The sequence below is a fragment of the Falco cherrug genome, chromosome 9 (genome assembly GCF_023634085.1).
Source record: "Falco cherrug isolate bFalChe1 chromosome 9, bFalChe1.pri, whole genome shotgun sequence".
Lineage (NCBI taxonomy): Eukaryota > Metazoa > Chordata > Aves > Falconiformes > Falconidae > Falco > Falco cherrug.
The window spans coordinates 39,455,527-39,478,746 of NC_073705.1; the positions used below are offsets into that span (position 1 = coordinate 39,455,527).

The 23,220-nt window shown below is 39.0% G+C and overlaps 1 protein-coding gene across 1 annotated transcript in view; it reads left to right on the forward strand.

Moving 5' to 3' along the window:
• The window catches only part of CTNNA3 (catenin alpha 3), a 503,321-nt gene that overhangs the window by 100,585 nt on the left and 379,516 nt on the right, over positions 1-23,220 (forward strand). Inside the window, exon 6 of the mRNA XM_005433457.3 lies at positions 16,803-17,066. Coding sequence (XP_005433514.1) covers positions 16,803-17,066 — 264 coding nt within the window. The remainder of the gene's footprint in view (positions 1-16,802; positions 17,067-23,220) is intronic.

Genomic DNA, 23,220 nt, shown 5'->3' on the forward strand with positions numbered 1-23,220 from the left:
GATAAAAGGAAGATTAGGAAAATGTGGGCCCTTGCTGGAAGGAAGAGGGAGACCTGGTCCTGCTTACCTGGAACACGGAGGAGGCTGAGGTATGCAGTGACTCTTTTTTTGCCTTGGTCTTCACTGGCCAGTGCTCCAGCAAAACCACCCAAGTCACAGAAGGCAAAGGCAGGGACTGGGAGAATGAAGAACCACCCACTGCAGGAGAAGGTCAGGTTTGAGACCATCTAAGGAACCTGAAGGTGCACCAGTCCATGAGACCTGATGAGATGCATCTGTGGGTCCTGAGGGAACTGGTGGATGAAGTGGCTAAGCCACTATCCATCATATCTGAGAAGTCGTGGCAGTCTGGTGAAGTACCCACTGAAGTACCGGTAAAGGGGAAACATAACCCCCATTTTTAAAAAGGGAAATAAAGACGACCCTGGGAACTACAGGCCAGTCAGTCTCCCCTCTGTGCTTGGCAAGATCATGGAACAGATCCTCCTGGAAACTATGCCAAGGCACATGGAAAATAAGGAGGTGCTTGGTGACAGCCAACACGGCTTCACAAAGGGCAAATTGTGCCTGACCAATTTGGTGGCCTTCTGTGATGGGGGTTACAGCATTGGTGGATGAGGGAAGAGCAACAGCTGCCACCTACCTGGACTTGTGCAAAGCTTTTGACGCTGTCCGACACTATATCCTTGTCTCTGAACCAGAGGGGCATGGACCTGATGGGTGGACCGCTTGGTGGATAAGGAATTGGCTGGATGGCCGCAGTCAGAAAGTTGGTGGTCAAGAGCTTGATGTCCAAGTGAAGAGCAGTAATGAGTGGTGCTCCTCAGGGACCGGTACTGGGACCGGTGCCATTTCACATCTTTGCTGGTGACAGGGACAGTGGGATCGAGTGCACCCTCAGCAAGTTTGCTGATGACACCAAGCTGTGTGGTGCAGTCGACACACTGGAGGGAAGGGTCGTCATCCAGAGGGACTCTGACAGGCTTGAGAGGTGGGCCTGGGCAAACCTCATGAAGTTCCACAAGGCCAAGCGCAAGGTCCTGCACGTGGGTGGGGGCAATCCCAAGCACAAATACAGGCTGAGTGGAGAATGGGTTGAGAGCAGCCCTGAGGAGAAGGACTTGGGGGTGTTGGTGGACGAGAAGCTCACCAGGACCTGGCAGCGTGCCCCGGCAGCCCAGAAAGCCAACCACATCCTGGGCTGAATCAAAAGCAGCGTGGCCAGCAGGTCCAGGGAGGCGATTCTCCCCCTCTGCTCCGCTCTCACGAGACCCCACCTGGAGTCCTGCGTTCAGCTCTGCCCCCCCCAATGTAAGAAGGACATGGACCTGTTGAGCGAGTCCAGAGGAGGCCACAAAGGTGATCAGGGGGCTGTTGCATCTCTTCCTGCTAAGACAGGCTGGGAGACTTGGGGTTGTTCAGCCTGGAGAAGAGAAGGCTCTGCAGAGACCTTAGAGCAGCCTTGCAGTACCTAAAGGGGGCCTGCCAGAAAGCTGGAGGGGGACTTTCTACAGGGGCCTCTAGTGACAGGACAACGGGGAATGGTTTTAAACTGGAAAAGGGTAGAGTTGTATTAGATATTAGGAAGAAGTTCTTTACTGTGCAGGTGTGAGGCACTGGCACAGGTTGCCCAGAGAAGCTGTGGATGCCCCATCCCTGGCAGCGTTCAAGGCCAGGCTGGATGGGGCTCTGAGGAACCTGGTCTAGTGGAAGGTGTCCCGGCCCATGGTTGGGGGATTGGAACTAGATGTTCTTTAAGGTCTTTTTCAACCCAAACTTTGCTATGATTCTGTGATAAATGACAAACTTCTGCTATGTAATATGTAGCCATAGTATTGTGGGGTCTTTTCTCATTAGAGGTTGGGGAAGCTGGGCTTCTGTGCACAAGTCTTGCTCATGGCTGTAGCTGTAAGCAGCAAAGGGGCTGTCTTTGCAGGTAGTTGAGAGTGGAGCAAAACACTGTCCAGTGTTTCAGTGAGAAAAGTATGTGGGAAGCATCAGATAATATATAAGAAGCATGCATTCTGATTGTAAGTAGGTTTTGGTGGGATATAGATAGAAAAAAAATAAAAGAGCCTACATTCTGCTCTTTTACCTTGTCTACCCTGGTACACTTACAAGATGTTGCTTGTCAGAGAAGTCTCTCAGGATGATGGATTCTGAGACTTGTCTCTTAAAAGTGTCCTAACCATTATGTTGTAGAGTATTTTGTACTTGATCTTTATTGTTGCAACTGCACCTTCACAGGGTATTAAGGGAAGCAAATTTTAAGTCAGTTCTTCAAAAAATGGAAATACTATATTTTCTCAAGAAAATACTGCTGACTGTTAACGTGAGGAGAATGCTTTCCGTAGCCTGTAAGCTGAAAGTGCCTCAGCCCACCTTTTCTGTAAACAAACAAACATCAAATAAGAAAAGAGAAACAACCCTGTGCAGATTCCTGATGTGATCAGTTTTAGCCCAACCTGTTTATTTGTCAAAATTATGAACAGCTGAAACCAGATTTTTTATAATTGAAATTGTTGGACAAGGCAATGCTAAATAGGCCATTTCTTTTCTACACTATATCTCACCTGCAAGTCATTTTTTTTTTTTTTATTCTTTCTTCATTACGTTTTCCCAGACTTAACTGGAATTTGAAGTTCTACAACATGGGGGGTGAGGCAGAAAGAAATCCACTAAAATGTTTCCTCCTCCCAGTCTGTCAGATTTGTGGAATACGGGGTAATTAGCTTTTCACCATGACAGACTTTGCATATCCTGAATAGTAGGAGCTTTCTGCATCAAAGATGGAGAACCAGGACCTTGGAGTACTTTGAAGTTAGTTATTTACATGGATGTGGTTTTGAATCTTCCATAACGGTAAATTGCTTATCCTTTACCCTGATGAGGACCATTCAAGCATGGTTATTATAAAACTCCCTAAAAGAGATGACTCCTAACTTTCCATAAAGTTACAGAATATTCACTTTTGGCCCTTGAATAACTGAAGTTAGTATCATACTGTAGCTGAAAGGGACCTCCAGGGATCTAGTCCAATGTTTTACTCAAAGCATGGCTAAGTTCTAAGTTAGGTCAGGCTGCTCAGTTCCTGCCTGGTCGACTTCTGGGTTTCTTTAAGGATGAAAATTTCATAACCTCTCTGTTGCAGTGCATCACCCACTTGCAGTGAACTTTTTTCCTCTCTGAATATCTTGATGGAAATTTGCTTTCCTCTCATCATTTAGCTGTGGATCTCTGAGAAATGCCTGGTTCCATCTTCTCTATAACATCCCTCTTTGTAATGAAAGTCTGTAAATGGGATCCCTTACTTTATGCAACCTTGTCTTTACGTGCCTGTGTAAACCTAGTTCCCGCAGCCTCATGCTATGTGCTCCAGCACAGCTAACAATCTTAGCTGTCTTCCGCTGAACTCTTGAAAACCTGACAAACCTGAAAACTTGTGATTTATTTTTGAGGAAGCATAAAATATATGTGTCTTTCAAAAATTGTCTAACCTATCTGCACAGAATCGTGTCAGAAGTTTTGGTTTTCCTCCTTTATTATGATCAAGGGAAGTAGGGAAAGCTTGGTATTTTTAACCTTTTCCATTTCATTTCTTAAATAAAGAATTTGGGTTTTTTTTCCCTCGAGTTTTAGCATACGCACTTGAAGGTTTTACTGAAGATTGTATGATTTATTTTACAATTTGTAAGGTACTGGGGTTTAACTAATGCTAATTCGGTGTCTTTTGATTCAACAGGGGAAAGAATGGCTTATTTAGAAACACTTAAGTTTGAGTAATGTAGATCTTTCTCAACCAAGAAGGCTGTCCTAGGCTCCCTAAATTGTCTGAGGTCCTCACGGTATTGTAGTTTCTCACTAGAAATGTTAGTGATGAGGCTATTTTCTTTGACAATGACCTTTCCTCAATGGAAAAACTGACCTCATTATCATTTGTGCAAAACTGCTAGTCATAGAAATGAGTGTATTCTGTTAAGGCTTATTATGCTGAGGGGTTTATAAGAAAAATAATAAATTGCTCCAAAGCAAGAACTTGGTAATACAGAGAGAATAACTATACTTAAAAAAAACCCTTGAACTCAAAAATTTCTCCATCAGTTTCATTAGATGAGTCTTTGGATGTTCTAATTCCTTAGTGTTCTTCCACACTGTTGATACTATCATAAAAAAAAGAAGGGGAGGAAACCCAAATCCAACTACTTCTGATAACATTTTTTAGCCATTTACATAAATTTTCTACTGCTAATGAAAAGATTGAATTAATAATGAAAATTATTAATATAAGGAAAGGATTCCTATAGGTTTCTATCTCTTAGATGAGTGAAAAAAAAGATGTAAGGAAGTCAGCATATGGCTGGGTGAAGGACATCTGGTAAAACTGCAGCCATGCTGCGGGAAGCTGGGAGTTCTTTACTATTTCCTCTCTTTCAAGGAAAGACAATTACAGGCTTCTTTGATCTGTCCTGAGGTAGGGAGATGATGATGAAGTGAAGCAGATTTGTTTGTTTCTGATGATAACTTTGATCTGCTGTGGATTAATATTTTATTCTTTAGGAGATACAGTGCAACTCTGTAACCAACCTATTAAAGGACAATTCGGTGAAGGTAAAAATTTCAGTGTTTCACAGGGTCTGTAGGGTCTGCATCATATTTTCCCTAATGAGCTTCAAGCTGTTACTGCTTTCCACTACATTTTCTTGTATTAATGAGAATCACATTTTGGATGTTTTTTTCTATGGAGCACAGCTATCTTAAGAGCATGTTTATGAAGGGCAGGTCCTGCTTAACAAACCTGATCTCCTTGTATGAAAAGATGACCCACCTGGTGGATGAGGGAAAGGCTGTGGATGTTGTCTACCTGGATCTTAGTAAAGCCTTTGACACCATCTCCCACAGCATTCTCCTGGAGAAACTGGCTGCTCATGGCTTGGGCAGGTGTACTCTATGCTGGGTAAAAAGCTGGCTGGACAGCTGGGCCCAAAGAGTGGTGGTGAAAGGAGTTACATCCAGCTGGCGGCCAGTCATAAGTGGTGTTCCCCAAGGCTCAGTGCTGGGGCCAGTTCTGTTTAACGTCTTTATCAACAGTCTGGATGAGGGGATCAAGTGCACCCTCAGCAAGTCTGTAGACCACACCAAGTTGGAGGGGAGTGTTGATCTGCTGGAGGGCAGGCAGGCTCTGAAGAGGGAACTGGACAGGCTGGCTGGATGGGCTGAGGCCGCTTGTATGAGGTTCAACAAGGAGAAGTGCCGGGTCCTGCACTTGGGTCACAACAACCCCACAGGCTGGGGCAGAGCAGCTGGGAAGCTGCCTGGTGGGAAAGGACCTGGGGGTGCTGGCTGATGGTCAGCTGAAGTGAGCCAGCAGTGTGCCCAGGTGGCCAAGAAGGCCAACAGCATCCTGGCTTGCATCTGAAATAGCATGGCCATCAGGACAAGGACAGTGATTGTCCCCCTGTACCAAGGTGAGGTGGCACCTTGAATACCATGGTCCATTTTGCACTCCTCACTTCAGGAGGGATGTAGGAGTGCTGGAGTGTGTCCAGAGAAGGGCAACAAAGCTGGTGAAGGGTCTGGAGCACAAGTCTGATGAGGAGCAGCTGAGGCAACTGGAGGTGTTTATTCTAGAGAGGAGGTGGCTTAGGGGAGACCTTATTGCTCTATACAGATACCTGAAGGAGGCTGTAGACAGCTGAGGGTTGGTCTTTTCTCCCAGTTATCAAGTGGCAGAACAAGAGGAAATGGCCTCAAGTTGCACCAGGGGAGGTTTAGATTGGATATTAGGAACAACTTCTTCACTGAAAGGGTGATCAAGCATTGGAACAGACTGCCCAGGGAAGAGGTAGTAAAATCACCATCTCTGGAGGTGTTTAAAAACCACGTAGATGTGGTGCTTAGGTACATGGTTTAGTGGTGGACTTGGCAGTCTTGGGTTTACGGTTGGACTTCATGATCTCAAAGGTCTGTTCCAATTTAAATGATTCTATCAGTCGATGTTGCCTGTTGTACTCCTTGTATTAAGGTTAAGGGTTGTGTTAAACCCACTGAATTTTAACAGCTAGTGCCACATGAGATTATACATACAAACAGACTTGCTGTTTTGTTTTGTAGTGTTATGTGTCTGATACAGGGATAAAGCTGAGTTCTGACCAGTTGAAAGGTTTCATATGACTGAACTTCAGATAGAGCATTCAGTTTAGAAAAGTGGGAATTATATATTGGGACTTTTCTGATTTTCTGCAACAAAAATCACAATTAAATGTCTTATTTCAGATCAGATTAACTCAGTTGGATTTTTTTGTGGGACTTAAACACCTTATTTCTTACATATTTAAAGATCAAGAATGCTACATTTACCAACCTTATTACTATATAAGAAATGCGCTATGGGGTTAGCTGTCACTTGCTATGAGACCAGGAAGACATTGTCTCCTACTGAGTCATTTCAACTATAAAAGTTGGAAGCTGACATATAAATTAAAATGGGGGTTTGAAGTACTGTTAACAGACAGTAGTCTCTTAAGGTAATAGATGTACTAGGCAATGCAGTTCTATACTGATCTCATTCTTGAAGGAACTATTTGTAATGCCTTCAACAATACAAAATAATTTTGGTTGCATGAATTTTGAAATTACTTATGCTAATAAAGGTGCTGTTATGGAATGGTTTTTTATAAATACACCTGTTAAAATGTGATGTCTGGAAAAAAAATAAACTTCAGAAGTTTTTCTCATTTTCTGAATCAAACCCACAGGCTGATAAGTTGTACTTCCTTGCTAGTGAAAAATTCAGGTTTTGTTTATCCCTTAAAAATCCGTTGCTTGGTGTTCACAAATAAGCAATCATGTATAGCTGTTGAATGGGCATGTGACTTTGGAACCCAAAATCTTGGATTTCTTCCACAAAATTAATCAAATTATGCAGGTTTTAGGTATTGGTTACAGTATATACCATTTTTATAGCTACTGTGTTATACTACATATTTTATAGTCTATTGAGTCACACTCTTGGGCTGGTCTCACGATGCTGTGCAAGTGATGCAAAATTCTCTCAAGCATAAAGAACAATAGGAATGTGGGATATGGTGGCTGGCCTTACTGTTGGTAAGGATCCATCCTGAAAAAAATCCAGCTGTTTAAACCTGAGATATGCTTCTTGTGGATTTGTGTAGGATACACCTCTTCTGTAATATAAACCATCTGATCAGAGCACTATACTTTTCAATGTATAGTACATAGCATATTTTTTTGTAAAATATTACATGCTGATCATTAGCTTTATACACATTTCTTACATTTATTTTATAAAACTCTTTTGGTGTTTATGCTTTTTGATTTTTGTTTAACACTGGTAAGAAGTAAATGACATTCTGCATTGAAGTGCCATCAGGGAAGATGAATAAACGTTCTAATCTAAATAGAATCTATATAAGGGTAATTTCTAATTTTTATAGGAATGTTAAAACGAAGAAATCAAGTTCTATATTTGCAGCATTCACTGACAGATACTGATGCTGTAAATTATACAGCTGTTCTTCTTCTGTATGGATTTTGTAGTACTCACAGCAATTTATAGGTACAGAGTGCAGCTGCTGGAAGTCATTTATTCTCAGTTCTGTATTAAATCTATGATATACAAATGCATTAATATTCAGTACAGAGCTCAAGGGCTTATGGCTTTTCTTTCTTGCTCTGAGTTGCGGTCCTCTAAGTGTTTGCAAGGTATGCAGAAAACAACATTAAAAACTTAAACCGATATACAAGAAAAAAAGGAAACTATTGTCCATGATAAATACTTGAAACCAGCTCATTTTGCAGTTAAGCTGAACAGCAAAAACAAAACCTACTGTTAATATTTCTGAAATGGGTAATGATAAGAAGTTTGTTTTGATGGATTAACACTTCTGTTCCATTTGCTTTAGTGCCGCTCTTTATGCATGTCAATTGTATGTGTCTTCATGTTATAGAAACAATATTCCCTGTAGTGCTTTGATTGTTCCATCTCAAGAGAGTGTGTGAGGCTGTCATTGATTTACTTGATTTGGCTTGTTTTAGTTTTGGATTTTTTTAATTAAAAAAGGAAATGAGCTTATTTTAAGTATTTCGGAAGTCTCTACAATGAATGTTAAAAGCAGTTAAACTGTAACTGGAGTATGACAGAAGAATAGGGGCAAGGGCCATGAATATTTGTTGAGTATATAATCTGTGAGAAAATAGCAGTTGGAACAGGCTGCCTGATATGAGTTGTGTACCTGTTTATTGTTGATGATTTCACATCTGTCATATTGAGATATTAAATCTAGGAAAATGGCACTATACTCTCTGTTCGAGACTAGGAAAACTTGTACCTAGGGGAACTTGAGCTGATTTGTTGGAGAAAGAGATCCTGAACTCTTGTGGCAGATCAAATATGTTTAGACAGGACTATTTGTATAAAAAGATGGCTAAAACAGAACAGGCTAAGTGTGAAAGATCTATTTGGTATCTGTTAAACTGTGTATCAGTGAAAAAATGCTAGTGGACTATGTATAACATGATCTTCCACTACCAATAGTTTTACTTACATTGTTCCTAAGGAGCCACTGCCTAAGGCAGAGAATGAAACAAATGTTCAGTCTAATAAATACCCCCAAGTCCCTTTTTATTAAAATCTTAGTTAAAAAATCAAGTATGAGAATTTAATAAAATTGCAGAAATAATTGTGAATAAGTCTCGTTCTGCCACATTTTTCAATGAGTCATCTTCCCTTGAAAAATTCCAGGCTGAAACATTTACTGGAAGCTTTAACAGCTGTATTCTGTGCATTTTACTATATATGAAAGCTGTTACTTTATATTTTCCATACTTTTGAAATAACTACAGTATGAAGTATCTTGTATTGGGTCTTGCTCAATGTGTTTTACTTTGATTTTTTATTTTTAAAAATGAATATTTGCAGAATAGTTTTAACCTGTCATTTTTGTCCTGGTTTCAGCTGGGTTAGAGTTAGTTTTCTTTTTAGTAGCAGGTGCAATGATGTGTTTTGGATTTGGTGTGAAAACAATATTGATAACAGACTTTTTAGTTGTTGCTAGCTAATGCTTATATTAAGTCAAAGACTTTTCAGTTTCTCAGGCCTTGCCAGTGATAAGGCTGGAGGGGCACAAGAAATTGGGAGGGGACACAGCCAGGACAGCTGGCCTGACCTAGCCAAAGGGATATTCCAAACCATAGAATGTCATGCCCAGTATATAAACTGGGGAGAGTGGGCCAGGGCCTGTGAATTGCTGCTTGGGGACTGGCTGGGCATTGGTCAGCGGGTGGTGAGCAACTGTATTGTGCATCACTTCGTTTTTCTCCCTTCCCTTTGGATTTTATTCCTCTCCCATTCTCTCTCCTTTTGTTATCCTTACTATTATTGTTACTATTATTATTGTTTCTTTTTTTTTCCTATTTCATTTTAATTATTGAATCGTTCTTATCTCAACCCCCAAGTTTTACATTCTTTTCCAATTCTTCTCCCCATCCCTCGGCGTGGGGGCGAGGGGAGTGAACAAGCAGCTGCGTGGTGCTTAGTTTCTGGCTGGGGCTAAACCACAACACATTTCTCACAAATGCCAGTTTTCAGGTGTCTTTACTTGTATGAAAGAAGTTAGGTCCTGCTTTGGCATATCTTTTGAACTTCCTACTTCTGCAAGCTCCATGTTCTCCATTATTTGCCTTGTATTACTTAGGTATGTATGCACAAATTCCTTGTCCATTGAAAACTGTGATAGGTTGCTTTAATATTAAGCTTTACATTAAATTATAAATTGACTGCCAGAAATATGTGTCAATCTCTGAGCTCTTTTCCCTCAAGTATGGATGTTAACCAGCAGATTATTTAGCTTAAAGCATAAAATAGAATTTGAAACAACATATGTCAAGCTAATGCTACCTGATACAGTGCACTTCTGAAACAAATGGTTACACCTGCCACTGCTTTAGCTTTCTGTAAAGAGATCTATCTCCAAGTCATGTTAAGAGCTAAGCACTGAAAACAAAGAAAGTTTAGATAGGAAAATTACATCATGAAAACACTGGACTTCTGAAAATTTTAAACTGTATTTGACAGCAGCGTAAAACGAAGGTATTCCTTAGGTAAAAATGTTAACAAAGGAAAAAAATTACTACTTTACTCTGCTTTTTCTTCACAAAGAGAAGATTGCTGCTTTACTCATTAAATTACATAAGAGGACTATAGGCTGATGCAGCCTTACTTCTGGATGCTTCTGCACTGGCTATTCTATTTCCAAGTGCTTGGAAACAAGTGAGGTTGGTATTTCACTGACTCCTTCCCATCCATTATTTCTTCATTTTAATCTTCCTTACACTTTTTCACTCTCACTCTTTAGTGTTTTATTTCCCTCATTTCCTGTTTTTCTCTCTTTAAATTAATCTATATCTCTGCTGTATTTCTTCCCTCTCTTTCTTCCTTGCTTCCTGTCCTTCACATTTTCATTAGCCATCTCCTTGTCTTCAAGACGTGATAAGACCTTCTGGAAGTTCCTAATTTCAGAGCCCTCTCCCTGATGAATTTTCCCCACTCTAGTTCCAGGCAAGTTCATTGCTGACAAATGTGACCATAACTGTACTAGGAGAAAACCTTTGTGAGCCAATATATTAAGTGGTGTATGTTTGCTGGACTCTAAAGAAAAATTCTTATATTAATTCTTACAGGGAAAAATTGCTTTGCTACCTTTCAAAATCAGCTACTTCATCTAGGAGACTGAAAGTTAACAGAGCAGGGTATTAGAAGCGTTGGGACCAAATCTTGAAATAATGGACAGAGAAGTGACAGCAACGTGTTACTCTGTCAGTTGTAACCGGCTTAGAAGTTGCTGAAGCATGAGACGCATAGAATATTGTGCAGTAGTTGCAATCTGATGCAACAGTGTCATCACAAGAAGCTGTACCTTTCCCAGCAGAACAGTGAACTCCTGAGAGACATTAGTAAATTAAAAAAACTGGAATATTAACCAGTCATGGGCAGGTTTTTATACTTTGTATAGGATAGCTTTGCTTTTCTGTGGTATTATATATCAGTTTGAGTATGGTTAATAGTAAATAGGTATAGATACAGAGAGAAGGTTGCAAGGCTTTGCTTCTACTGGGAACCTCAGACCTGTAAATCTGTTTTCTGCTTGCTCGAAGTTGACTGAAAATTATGGTTTTATAAAGACAGTATTGAGTTATCTTAGAGGCAGAGAGTATTACTTAAGGTTTAGTACTATGACAACATTGACATGGCTTTGTAGTGTGATGCTTCCCATTTTGTGTATTCATGCATAAGACTGATGCAAACAAGCTCTGCCTACCGTTTATAGCCATACAGAGTGTGTAGATATATGGTGTTTATGTACTCTGTATATGTGCTGTAGCATAGTTTAGCATGAGATGCTAAGAACTGCTGATGAAGTTAGGAAAAATAAATCGAGGCTGGTTAAGACATTTTTATTGAAAGTTAGCTTGGAATTCCCAACAATCAAGCATATTGAGTTGCTGCTTTGTAAAGATAGGTTCCTATTTTTGCCTCCAGACCTGGTCAATCTGGTAAGATTCACCTTTTAAAATGGCATACTCCTGTGGTGCCTGCAAACAAACAGGTGCCTACAAACAGGTGCCTGCTGTTTTGGGGATTGTCTGTGTTTCATGGTTGTCTATTGGAGAAGAGAAATGACAAAGGAAAAAAAAAATTCTGGAGTGTGATTGTTAATATATTTCATCTACCTGTTTGGACTGGAAACCTATGTATTTAAAAAAAGTAAAAAAAGTAAAATGTGAGTGAACTGGCTTTGGGAATACCTGCTTTCTCTGTGAAGGAGCAGATGAGATATTTTTAAGAAGAGTTACCAGTGAGCTTCCATCCCTATGACACTGGAAGATCTAATCCTTTGCTTCCTAGAGGTAATGGCAGGCTTTTGATTCAGTCAACGAGAAATGCACCAGGGTGTGTTCAAACAAATTCCTTTGATTCAGCAGTGCTCTGAATTTACTGGCATACCTTCTCAGTGCTGTTCGACTTGCTGTGAATGCAGGTAAGGTGACCTTTTACGGTCAGTGTAGTACAGGTCTGTGATCTATTGATGTTTTTTGTGCTAACAAAGCCATTACTCTAAGTCAGGCATTTTCCTAGTGTGGGTTTGTGTCTGTGTTTTGTATGGTTACAGTCACTTATGTAGGTCATCATTTCAGATGTGTAGTGAAAAGCCTGGAGTGGAGGAAAGGGGCCATGAGGTCATGCTGTTAACTGCTGTGAACATAGCATTTTGTGGAGCAGGCAGGGTCAGCTTTATGACAGAGTTGGTAACAGGTGATCCTGCTTATCTATTTAGCAAAAGGTATTGGACGTTGCACTGAGTCCATGGATCAAGCTGAGGGTCCGGACTGGTGAGGGCAACCAGGTGAGAGATAGCCCAGTGGTGTCATGGAGGCACCATGGTGACAGGGCAGGACTGAGCTCAGGAGGCCAGTCTGTGTGCTGAGGCCTGGGCCTGGGGGCCATGTCCAGGCGGGGGGGCAGCTGTGGCTGAGATGGAGACCAGTACTTGTATGACATAGCTCAGGAGGGACTGAAGGTCCCAGTGAGCTGAGCTGGGGCTCCAGGGCCCAAGGGTGGGGTGTGAATGGAGCCCCCAGATGAGGCTGGCAGGGCCTGTGAGGCCTGGCAGTGCTCTCAGAGCCCTGATGGGTATAAGCCTTTAAAACCTGTGTGAAAGTAGTATTATCTTGCCAAAAGTGACACAGCTGAAGAGCAATGGGGCAGTCAGTATCAACTCCAGATCTTTTTCACTTTCTGGTCTGTGAGATACTTTCTTCTGCCGAGTAAAACTACATAGTACTTATGAAATAGGTACACTGGAGCCTTACACAGATAAAGAGTGCATAAATAAATCTGGAAGAGTTCGAGCTTTGTTATTGTCTTTGATTCACCAAATTACACAATTTGGCAGTCACTTTTGACTGAAAGCTGAACACTAAAGCCCAAGTTTAAGTTGTGATAAAAAGTAATGCTTTTATCCCCTGGCCCTATAGTAGTATGAAATTGTGGGGTTTGTAAAGCTGTGTTTTTCCTCATAAATATAAAAAACTCAGTTCAGTGACATCTGTCTCTGCAAAGAGAGCTAGGGGACAGCAGCGCACTTTATTTGAAGCTGCCTTTGTGAACCTTGTGTTGACTGCAGCTGGTGCAAAATATGGCAGTGTGATTTATACCCACAGTGATGCCTGGTTCCAATGAGTTGTGCTGATATGAGTACTCAGTGAACAAGAGCTGGTTTCCTGGTGTATTGTGCTGTCAAACCTTAAATATATCAAGTGTGATAAAAACCAGTTGTTTGGGTATTTTTTTCTTATTACTGAGGTAGTGCAGCACAAGCTTAACTGTGAAGGTAGTTTTCAAGTTTTCCATTTGAAGTCGTCTTGTCCATTCACCATGTTTGGCTGGAACAATCCACAGCTGGGAGTTTGTGACTATCCATTTATTTTATATTCTTATCAGGGACAGGCAGGTATGAGGAAGGCAGAATAGTATGTCCTGGGATGGGTGTGGGACAGAAGCCTGGGGAAGTATCACTATACCGGGCCTCTAAAATTGGCAAGGATTGGAGACAGGATTATCTTTGATCTCAGGTTGTCTCATGTGACGTCTCATCTAGGGCTCAGTTGCTAACTTAGTATGGAAGAACACATCCCAGACCAGTGGAAATAGTCCATTAGTCTAAAAAAGAGTTGAAATAAGAGGGAAGTGGTAAACTGTGAAGAAAAAGTAGACTAAAACTCAGTAGTGTACTTGGATGAACTACAGATGCTCAGATATTATGGTATAAAGAAAGTAGTAGTAAGAACTGGTTTGGAAAATTTCTTCTCTGTAGTTCCATTTGTCTTCTGCCTCTGTGCAGATAAAATATGATCCATCCATGCTTACAACAATCTGAGTAACAAAAAACACAGGCATGGTTTGTGTTCTGTTCCTCTTGTTCTGGTGCCGTTTTACAGATACTTCAGTCTTATATGTAAACACTTATCCCTGTATGATTCTTTTGCACACTTAAGTAGCGTGTTGTCTTATTGCATTTTGTGTCAGAATTAATGTAGCATAGTTGGGCAAGGGTCAGCAAGTACAGAGTACCTATTTGAGTCCAAATTTCAGTGCAGCCAAATTTGACACTGAATGCTCAGACCTTTAGAAGCCTATGGTCTTAATTGGGTAACTTGACTAAAAGTGTGTATCAAAGGATAACTTAAAAGAAACTGTATACTTTCTCAGCATTGCTTTCTTGTGTTTCCTAGTGTTATATTATCTTTGACAAGTAAAAAAGGAATCAGAAGGTTTCTGCATTTTTCTCCCCAGTGGAAAAAGTGTATGGACTAGGGATTAACAATCAGTTTGCAGAGACTAACTTCCTTCTTCAGAGAACTGGTTACTATTCTGATAATGCACATATACAGAGATTGAATAGAGAAATCACTCATTTGTAGGGTTTTTTGGCCTGTTTGTGCAGAAGGCCAGACTAAAATTATCAACTGTCTCTTCTTGTTCACATAAAAAATCTTGAGGAATGAATTCTTCATCAAGTTGGGAAAGACAGTAGCCCTACACCTTCTTTTTGGGCTGTCCAAGGCTCACAACTGAACAATGAAGTAGTGAGGAATTTCATGGGTCTAAACATTATTATTTTTAAAAAATAGTTTTATTGAATAAATGTGAAGCTCTTCATAAGCAAATTTACCAATACCATGATTCTCAAACTCTACACAATATTGTGTGAAACAAAGCGTTCTGTGTTTTAAAAACATTAACACACTGAAATTTTTGGATTGTTTCCAGACATGTTTCCAGATGCTGATGACTTGCTGTTACTGGCTTTGTGCTGCTGGCTTGCCAGTTTTGCATTTCTTATGGACCCCTCATTCCTGCTTAGACAGCACTGTTAGGTTTTTTTTGGGGGTGGGAACAAGTCTTTTGGAAGGACTTTTGAGTTTGATTGTTTGCATATGATGCAGCAAAGTAAGAAATGGTTAAGAACAGAAGGCAGCTAGACTGAAGTGTTGTATTGGTCTGTAGCTTTCTTGCAGCACGGGAGAAAAGAGTGCATTCTGTTGTCTTTCAGTTTAGTTGTAGGAAAGGTAGATTTGCCAATTAGAGCAGGAGTCTGGGTTTAAAAATAAATACCAATTTTTGATGAGAGTGCACTGGATAAATTGCAGATGCTTTACCAAGATTGGAAGTGCAATAGTATTTGGATTTGAGGACATGGGGCAATAAAGTAATTCCTGCACAGTGGTGCAGGATTCAATTATATATTGGTTTATTGAAAATGTAAAAATATGTTAAGTATTCATAAGCTCCAGAAAATAACTCAGTTTTCTAATTCAGATGATCATCTGGTTAAGCCACTGTCTGCCTCTGTTTAAGGCTCCACTGCCTCCCTGTGTGTCCTTGTTTTTAGCTATAATGCTGAGATTTCCAAGTTAGCCTGCAGAAGTAAGATGCAATCCTATGTCCAATGTGTATCTTGCAGTAAATGAGATTTAAAAAACATAGGACTGGTTCATTTAATAGTGAATGCTCTTTTCTTCAACCATAAACTTACAAACTTGATGCAGTGAGAAGTGGATACTGTGATGCTTTTGTAAATAATGCATATAGAGCCTGATGCAATGCAAAATAAAATAATTAGAAAGACTTCAGCTTGCTTTAGAGCAGGCTGTGAGCAGTTTTGTATGCTTTTTGTTGTTCATTCTTCATTGTGCCTCTTCTTATCATTTGATGCTGGTGCCACAGGCTTTTATTGTTCTGTTGTGCTGTTTTCCCTTTTTTATTTTTTCCCTAAATTTAACTGTTTCCTTTACCCAAGCCATTTTGCAAATATCTCCTAGGTGTTTTTTTAAAGGAACAAGATGCAGAAGGAGAGTTGGGAGAATGTCTAGAGTAAAATAGGATGAGACAGGAGGCTCTTTGCAATCCTGATGTTGATTATATGGTTGTTCTAAAGTCTATAACTTTCACCTGTTCAAAGAACAGCTGCCAAGCTTGATTCCTAGGAACAGTTAAATCTGACTTGGCAGCTCTGTTGAGCTGTGTGTTCCTTGTTGTCTGGGCTGGCAGGAAGCAGCAGTGTTTCAATAAGATCTGGGTGGAGAAGGGAGGAACAAGATGACTGTGGCAAGATCCGTGAGTGCTTTGAGTGTGTACCTAGCAGGAAGAGAAACAGGCAGTGGCACTTCAGAGAAGGCTTCTCTCAAGCACCTTTCTCATTTTCACACCTTCCACACTTCCCATTTCCCAGGAGTACAGGATTCTCATCCCTGACCTGCGGTTCCTTTCTGCAATGTGCTCAGGATGTATGCTAGTGGGGCAGGGAAGCAAACACAGAAAACTTGTTTAGATGCATCAATCACAGAATTCCTTGCTTAACCCTGTTTGCACCTCTGTCCTCCGCTATTACTTACGAAGAAAGACCTGTCTGGAGGAAACACAGTTAATTTTGAAGCCAGTTTTCTCATAGGAAAACTATGCTTAAAACCAGAAAAATATGGACAGTTCATGGTTCTGATTACAGGGCACAATAAAAATTTGGGTTTTTTTACACAGATGTTGTTCATTTTTCATGAGATAAAGACGATTCAATTCTAATTACTGTTGTAGTCCATTTTCACAATCTTTGATGAATTTAACTCAATGTTTCCTTAGAGCAGAGATAGGGAAAATAATTGTTTCTACATTACTTGTCAGTTTTGAAGTGCTTTTGGAAATAAACAGAATGTTCTTTTGCTGACAGGATTTGAAATCTAGCAATCAGCGAGATGAAATTGCTGCAGCACGTGCATCCCTGAAGGAAAATTCCTCTCTCCTACATTCAGTATGTTCAGCTTGTTTGGAACATTCAGATGTTGCATCCCTTGCAGCCAGCAAGGATTCAATTTGCAATGAAATACAGAATGCTCTCAATGTAATTTCTAATGCTTCCCAAGGAGTTGGAAATAAAGTGGGACAACCTGCATCTCACACAGCTACTCTTGGAAGTGCACTTGATGAGCTTGAGGTACGTAAACCTGTCAGACTGTAACATTTTTGGAAAAATGGTGGTTTTTTTTTTTTTTTTTTTAAATTAACTACAGCTATCATCAGTGATGGACCTAAAGGCATTAGAAACTGATGCTTTGCTTAGTCCTAGTCTAAATAGTATCACTCTATATTATTTCATGGGAAGGGGTCACTTCTTGCAAAAGAGTTTGGAATTAAGTCTTCATGTATGTTCAATATTTGGCTTCCTTCAAACAGCAGGGAAGAATTAGTTCCAAGTGTCTCACTAACGATGAAGACAGGTACATCCTCGAATAAGTGGGCAGAACCCATGAGTTCAGTTTACAAATAACAGTGGATATCAGATGATGGTGATCACTGCTACCTTGACTGCATTTGAAGTAGTACATCACAAATAGAAGTCCTTCACTCCAATACTTGTCAATGGGTTCATTATATAATTGGAGAAGTTGGAAACCTGATTATATTTTCTGCTTATCATTAAATAAAGTGACATAAACAATATGCTTTCACAAACTCTGCATTTCTACTTCCATTATTTAAGCAAATACTTGGAGAAGGTCAGTTATTTTTCTATTCCTGACCTGATCCCAAGCTTTTGTATGAAACTTTCACTTTTTCTCATGGCTGCTCTGGCTCTTACCAGTGTTATTTTCCATTGTCTTGACAAAAACGGTAAAAGTTCTCCTGCAGATGAGATTACAGACCATGCTTCTCTTGTGGTGTAACTGATGTAGGCCCAGATCAACAAAAGGAATAAAAGTTTCTAAAAAATTTTGTAAATATTGGTCTTTTTTGTTGTAAATTCTTGGGCTTATCAGATCTCAGCCTTGTAACTCTAATTTTGTTGATACATTTTCAGAAGAATTGTGTTATGACTGATGCTAGTAGATTTTTTCCTAAAATTTTCAATGACAGAGTAGAAAAATACATTGAAATATGACACAAATCTTGTAGTGGCAGTTTGACCAAAACAGACCTTTCAGTCATGCTCAAAGCTGAATCTACACAGGTTGTTTCCCCTAAAGAAAAAGGCTACAATTGCATGTTGTGTGTCATCCTTCCTTGCTTCTCACAGTGGGTTTTAAAATTATAGTTTCTAATCTATTTTCTTAATAAATGGAATAAAAAAAAAAAAGTAAGAGTAATACATGATTTGTTACAATGAAGTTCTGAATGACAAATTATATACTTTAAATGAGAGCTATTATTTACTTGTCTTGATTACAATTTTTTTAAACAAAATTTGGCAAAATGATTGCATCTTTTGACCACAGACAAATTAATCTAGACTGTATGTGAGCAGCACTATTTTAATGATTTTTAAAAAGTGTAATTAAATTTACTATTGTTTTAAATTTTAAGATTTGTGATAATCATGAAATGAAAAAAAATTGTCTTTTGGATTGAATTTGGTTTTATTCAGAAACATAAGAACATAGAATTCTGTTGTAAAAAGCCATTTGTTTATGGAGTTTTAAATATATTTTTACCTAGGTAACCCAAATGGGAACTGAAGCTGTGTGAGTTAGATAAAGAACAATTTACAGAGCATTTAACTTCTTAAAACGATGCTATGAATTAGATGGTTACACTTTTCATTCTTAACAGCATGTTCTATTGGCTAAGGACCTAAAACAACCTTTGCTCTATCTTCTTGTTGCAAATACAGTGCCATGAAATAGATTGATGTAGTAAATAGTCTGTTGGGAACAGATTTCATTAAATGTTTATAGTGTATCATGAAGTTTACCCAACAATCTAGTATCTAGATGTTTTACAATGTCATTCTTCCTTTGCCAGTGCTGGCAGTGTGAAAGTTATTACAGATTTATAGGTGAGGAAGCTGCCAGTAAAATTAAAACAGCTAACTCTTAAATCAGGTGATTCTCAAGAATTCCTCTGAAAGGCTCCATATAACTACCATGTCATTCATAAATAAGCACAAAATTGTGATGTTAGAAATTTAATTACATATTAGGATCTGTGTTAGAAGAGCATGTAGGTCTTCTAACGTGCGGGTTATCTGATGCCTTTCACTGGTCTTGCATCTTCTGAATGTAAAGAGATTTCTCACAAAATGATACAGGTCTTGCATGCCTGACTCTCTGTCAGCATATTGATCTGATACATGGTCCTTCAATGACCATGGCTATCTAGCAGAGCAGTTACGTATGAGATGTCAAAATACTGTAAATCAGGCCAAAATGTCAGGAAATATAAGCAGGCTTCTGAATGCCCATGGCCCCTCTTTTTCACAGATCAGAAGACCAATGAGGGATAAAATAACTCCTTTTAAATGCTCGCTTAAGAACTCAGGTAGCTAACCCCTGTTTAGCCCTGTTAAAGCAAAACTGCAAAACTGCTTGTGGCTTGTCTGGTGTCTTGTGATTGGTTGGAAATTGGATCATCTTTTCTGCGTTAGATGTACTGATCACAAATATTTGATGAAATTGAAGAATTTAATCTGTGGGCAGAATCTTAAGTCAGATTTTCCTGGTTATTATTGCCTAGATTTATTTATTTATTTTTTTATTTGGAGATGAACTGTAGTAGCATTTTGCTGGTGCTGTTTGTCCATCTTTGCATGACCTTTCTACAAACTGTTTCCTAAAGGAGAAACTCTGGTTTCATCTGAGATTTGAAGGCAGTCATTTTGCTACCTAAATGACTAATTGGCTGTTAACGATCAATTTTCCACAATCTTCCACAAGCTGTTTCTTTCTGTAGTAACACTTAAATATTCTACTGGGAAGGACTGTTTTACACTATGGCAGACATTCTCTGTATAGGCTAGTGTTGAGGGTGCTTACCTGAGATATAGGAGCGCAACAGTGAAGTTGCTGCTCCAGTGGATAGTGACCAAGTGGCACAACTCCAGCAGAGGTGAGATACCACAGAGTGCTTTGGTATTAAGGACTGTGATGTGCATGACAGAGACAGAGTTTGCAAACTCTAACACAACTGAAACTGCCTTCCACATCAGAAACTAATGTCCTGAGCTCTGGAAACTGACAATATCTTAGGATATCTTCCTTTGTCATTCTTAGAAGATCATTGTGGACAAGTCTTTTATGTATAAGATTAGTTTGAAATTATTTATTTTGTGTAAGTTAATTATATACTTATTGAAAAAGTAAATATTTAAACATTAGCGAGTAGTTTTGTGCAGTTTTTCAAATCTGTATTAATATGCTAGTTATTATCCAAAGACACGGCAAAAGTAAAAGTTAAAAACCTTTGACTTTATAGAAAAAGTAATGAAGACCTAGATAATGCAGTTATTAAACACTTATTATGCAGAAAAACACAGTTCTTACTGCTGAGAACGTTTTGATTCTGCTTTTGAAGTTATGCATTCTTACTTGAAGAGGTAGCAGTTGAAAGGGGTTAATTTCCCCTGCATTTCAGAGTCCTTAATGCACTTCTTTCCACTCCCTTACAATTTCCTTTACTGCATTTCCCTAATTTCCTGCAATGCATATTGTGTTTGAGATATGTAGTAACTTTGCCTCCAGGTAAATCAGACGCAGTTTTCCTTTATATTCACCCATAATCTCACTATTGTAAGGAAGCTCAGCAAAAAGAAGAAATGAGGAAAAAATGGATGCCCCATTCTAATACTCTTAATATGAATCTAAGTTATACTTGTGTCTTACAGAATAGTGTCTTCAGGTACATTTTCTTCCTTAGGTGGAAATAGGTATTATAGAAAAGGAAGGCTTCTGATGACAACATTAAAGAGCTGGATTACTGCTCCTATCAGGCCTGGCTTGAGGCATTGCCAATTAAGAAATTGCCTGCAAAAGCAAAACTACTTCCTGTGCTGTTGCCTGGGAGAGCCAGTCTGGCTCCATCCACTGCCAGCAAGAGGTTAGGGTATATGGAGATATTTCAGAGTAGAAGAGAAGGCAGAATTCTTCATTCTGTCCAACCACTCTTTCTTTTCTTTGGATTTTAGCCTTCATGGCACAGTCTACCAGGCCCTGGCAAACTTTCAGCTTTTCTTCTCTCTTTCTTGGAGAGGGCAAAAGCTATGTTTTGTGTGGGTTTTTTTCTTTTAACTAGTGAGTAGTTCTTAACTAGCTTCAACTTCTCTACCCCTGCAAAGGGGATGAAAGCAGCGGACTGCCTGTTTCCTCTGTTCTGTCTTTGAGAGTAGGCAAGTTATTGTTCCATCCCAGTTTGGATTTGGTTTCAAAGTTGCATGTGAGATTAATGTGCCCATGATCAACATATTTTTTACATCTTTCAATTAGGAAATAATTGAGATAAAAATCAAGTTAATATGTTGCTTTTATGGATATACAAATAGCTGTGTTTTTAATCTTCAAAATATTTAAGTTCTTTCCCTCCTGGTTGCACATAAACTCTTTTTCAGTATATTATGTGAACATTGGTTTGAGAATATCCAGGAGATTGGAAATACGTTGTTAATACCTTAATGTATAGTTCCATCTGCTGGATGCACATAAACACCTGACATAGACCCATAAACCATTTTAATGGTCTGTCCTGTCACTTGCTGAAACAAGTCCATAAACTTAGTTTTAGACTTTTTATAGTCTCTCAGAATAGACAACAGAAAATTGTACTAGTAGTAGCACTGGCCTAATTTTTTTGATACTGTGCAGTGGTATGAAAATCCCAAAATTCAACACAGAAAATGTGGAGACAGACAGAAATTCACTAGTACCTCTTCTTTGTAGTCATTGTCTGGAAATTTGAGGACTAGAGTTCATGTAGTCCCTGTTCTGGTACAAAGCATAACATAATTCTAGAACTTTAGGCCCCATAAGGTCTTACAGAGGTTGTTTAAGAAGGTTCGTTATCCCCTGTTTTTATGTGTGTTAATAGGTAGTAAGTATGGGGCCAAAGTGCTGAGATTACCTAAATAACTAGAATGCTTTTAAATGACATGGAGGGCTTCAAGGCAGTAGAACAGTGGTGGAGGTGGAATGTTTAGAAACCTACACTGGTATTGCAAGTTGGGAAATACAAGCTACCATTTCAGTGACACAGCAATGCAGAAAGACCCTGCACTTGTTTCCTTTGGAAATATTCAGATTATGAAGTCTGATTTTTTTTTTTTTTTCCTCTGTTTTTTCTGGAGAATCTCCCAGCTGTCTGCAAATAATTTTTGTACATTTCAGAAAAGATGGGAGGATTGAACATGTAACAGTGTTCTTTTCACTAAATCATACCTAACATGGAAGAGATTGTTAATAATAACCAACAAGAAAATTTCAAGGTGACTGAAATCCCCTCTTCTAGCTGTTTAAGCTTTTATCTTACAATGTTCTAATAGCACACTTTCATTACTCTTAGAATTACCTAAGCTAGACAGTACCTGAAATTGTGATATTAAATCTAAATTGAAAAAATAATTAAAATTCTCTAGCTTAAAAATAGTCTGGCACATACTGGATAAGCATCAGTAAATCAGATGAGTTCTGATTTACCTGACCTAAATTCCACTTAGGTGTGTATGGCATAGTTCTCTTGTTTGATATTTTTTCTGAATGCTTGGAACCACATATGGATGTAACAGGTGAATGGATTTTTGTGTAATAAGTGATTTTAATAAGTATAATTTGGTGATCTGGACCATAATGACACTGTTTCAGATATTCAGTTAGATTAATAATTATTAGTTGAATTCTATAAATGCTGAATATATTTTCACATTTCATGAAAATACCACCTAATTGTCTTTCTCTTTAGAATATTTATTAGACAGACAAATGTCATTATTTTTATCATGCCAAAAGAGTTGTCTGCTTTTGTTTACTGCTTTTGTTTGTTTCTTCTCTAGTGAGAAGCCAAAGGACACTTAGACCTATGTCTTTTGAAAAAAGTTGTTGAACAAAAGCTACTGTTTTGATTTTTGCCCATATTCAGCCTGTTAAAGGTAGCAGCAATGACTTTTTGCCTCAGTGGGGGATTGTATTAGACTAAAAATCAACAGAACTAGACTGCACATGTAATTTGATTTAACATTTTCATCTGTGAGCTAGCACTGCTGGTTTTGTGTTAAATTCAGAGGTGGTCCTGATTTCTAAAAGATTGTGGGGGTGCTGAACCCCTCTTTCAAAGCCAAGACTCTTAGATAAAACATGAAATATTACTGAGTAGTACACTCATACAAAGAG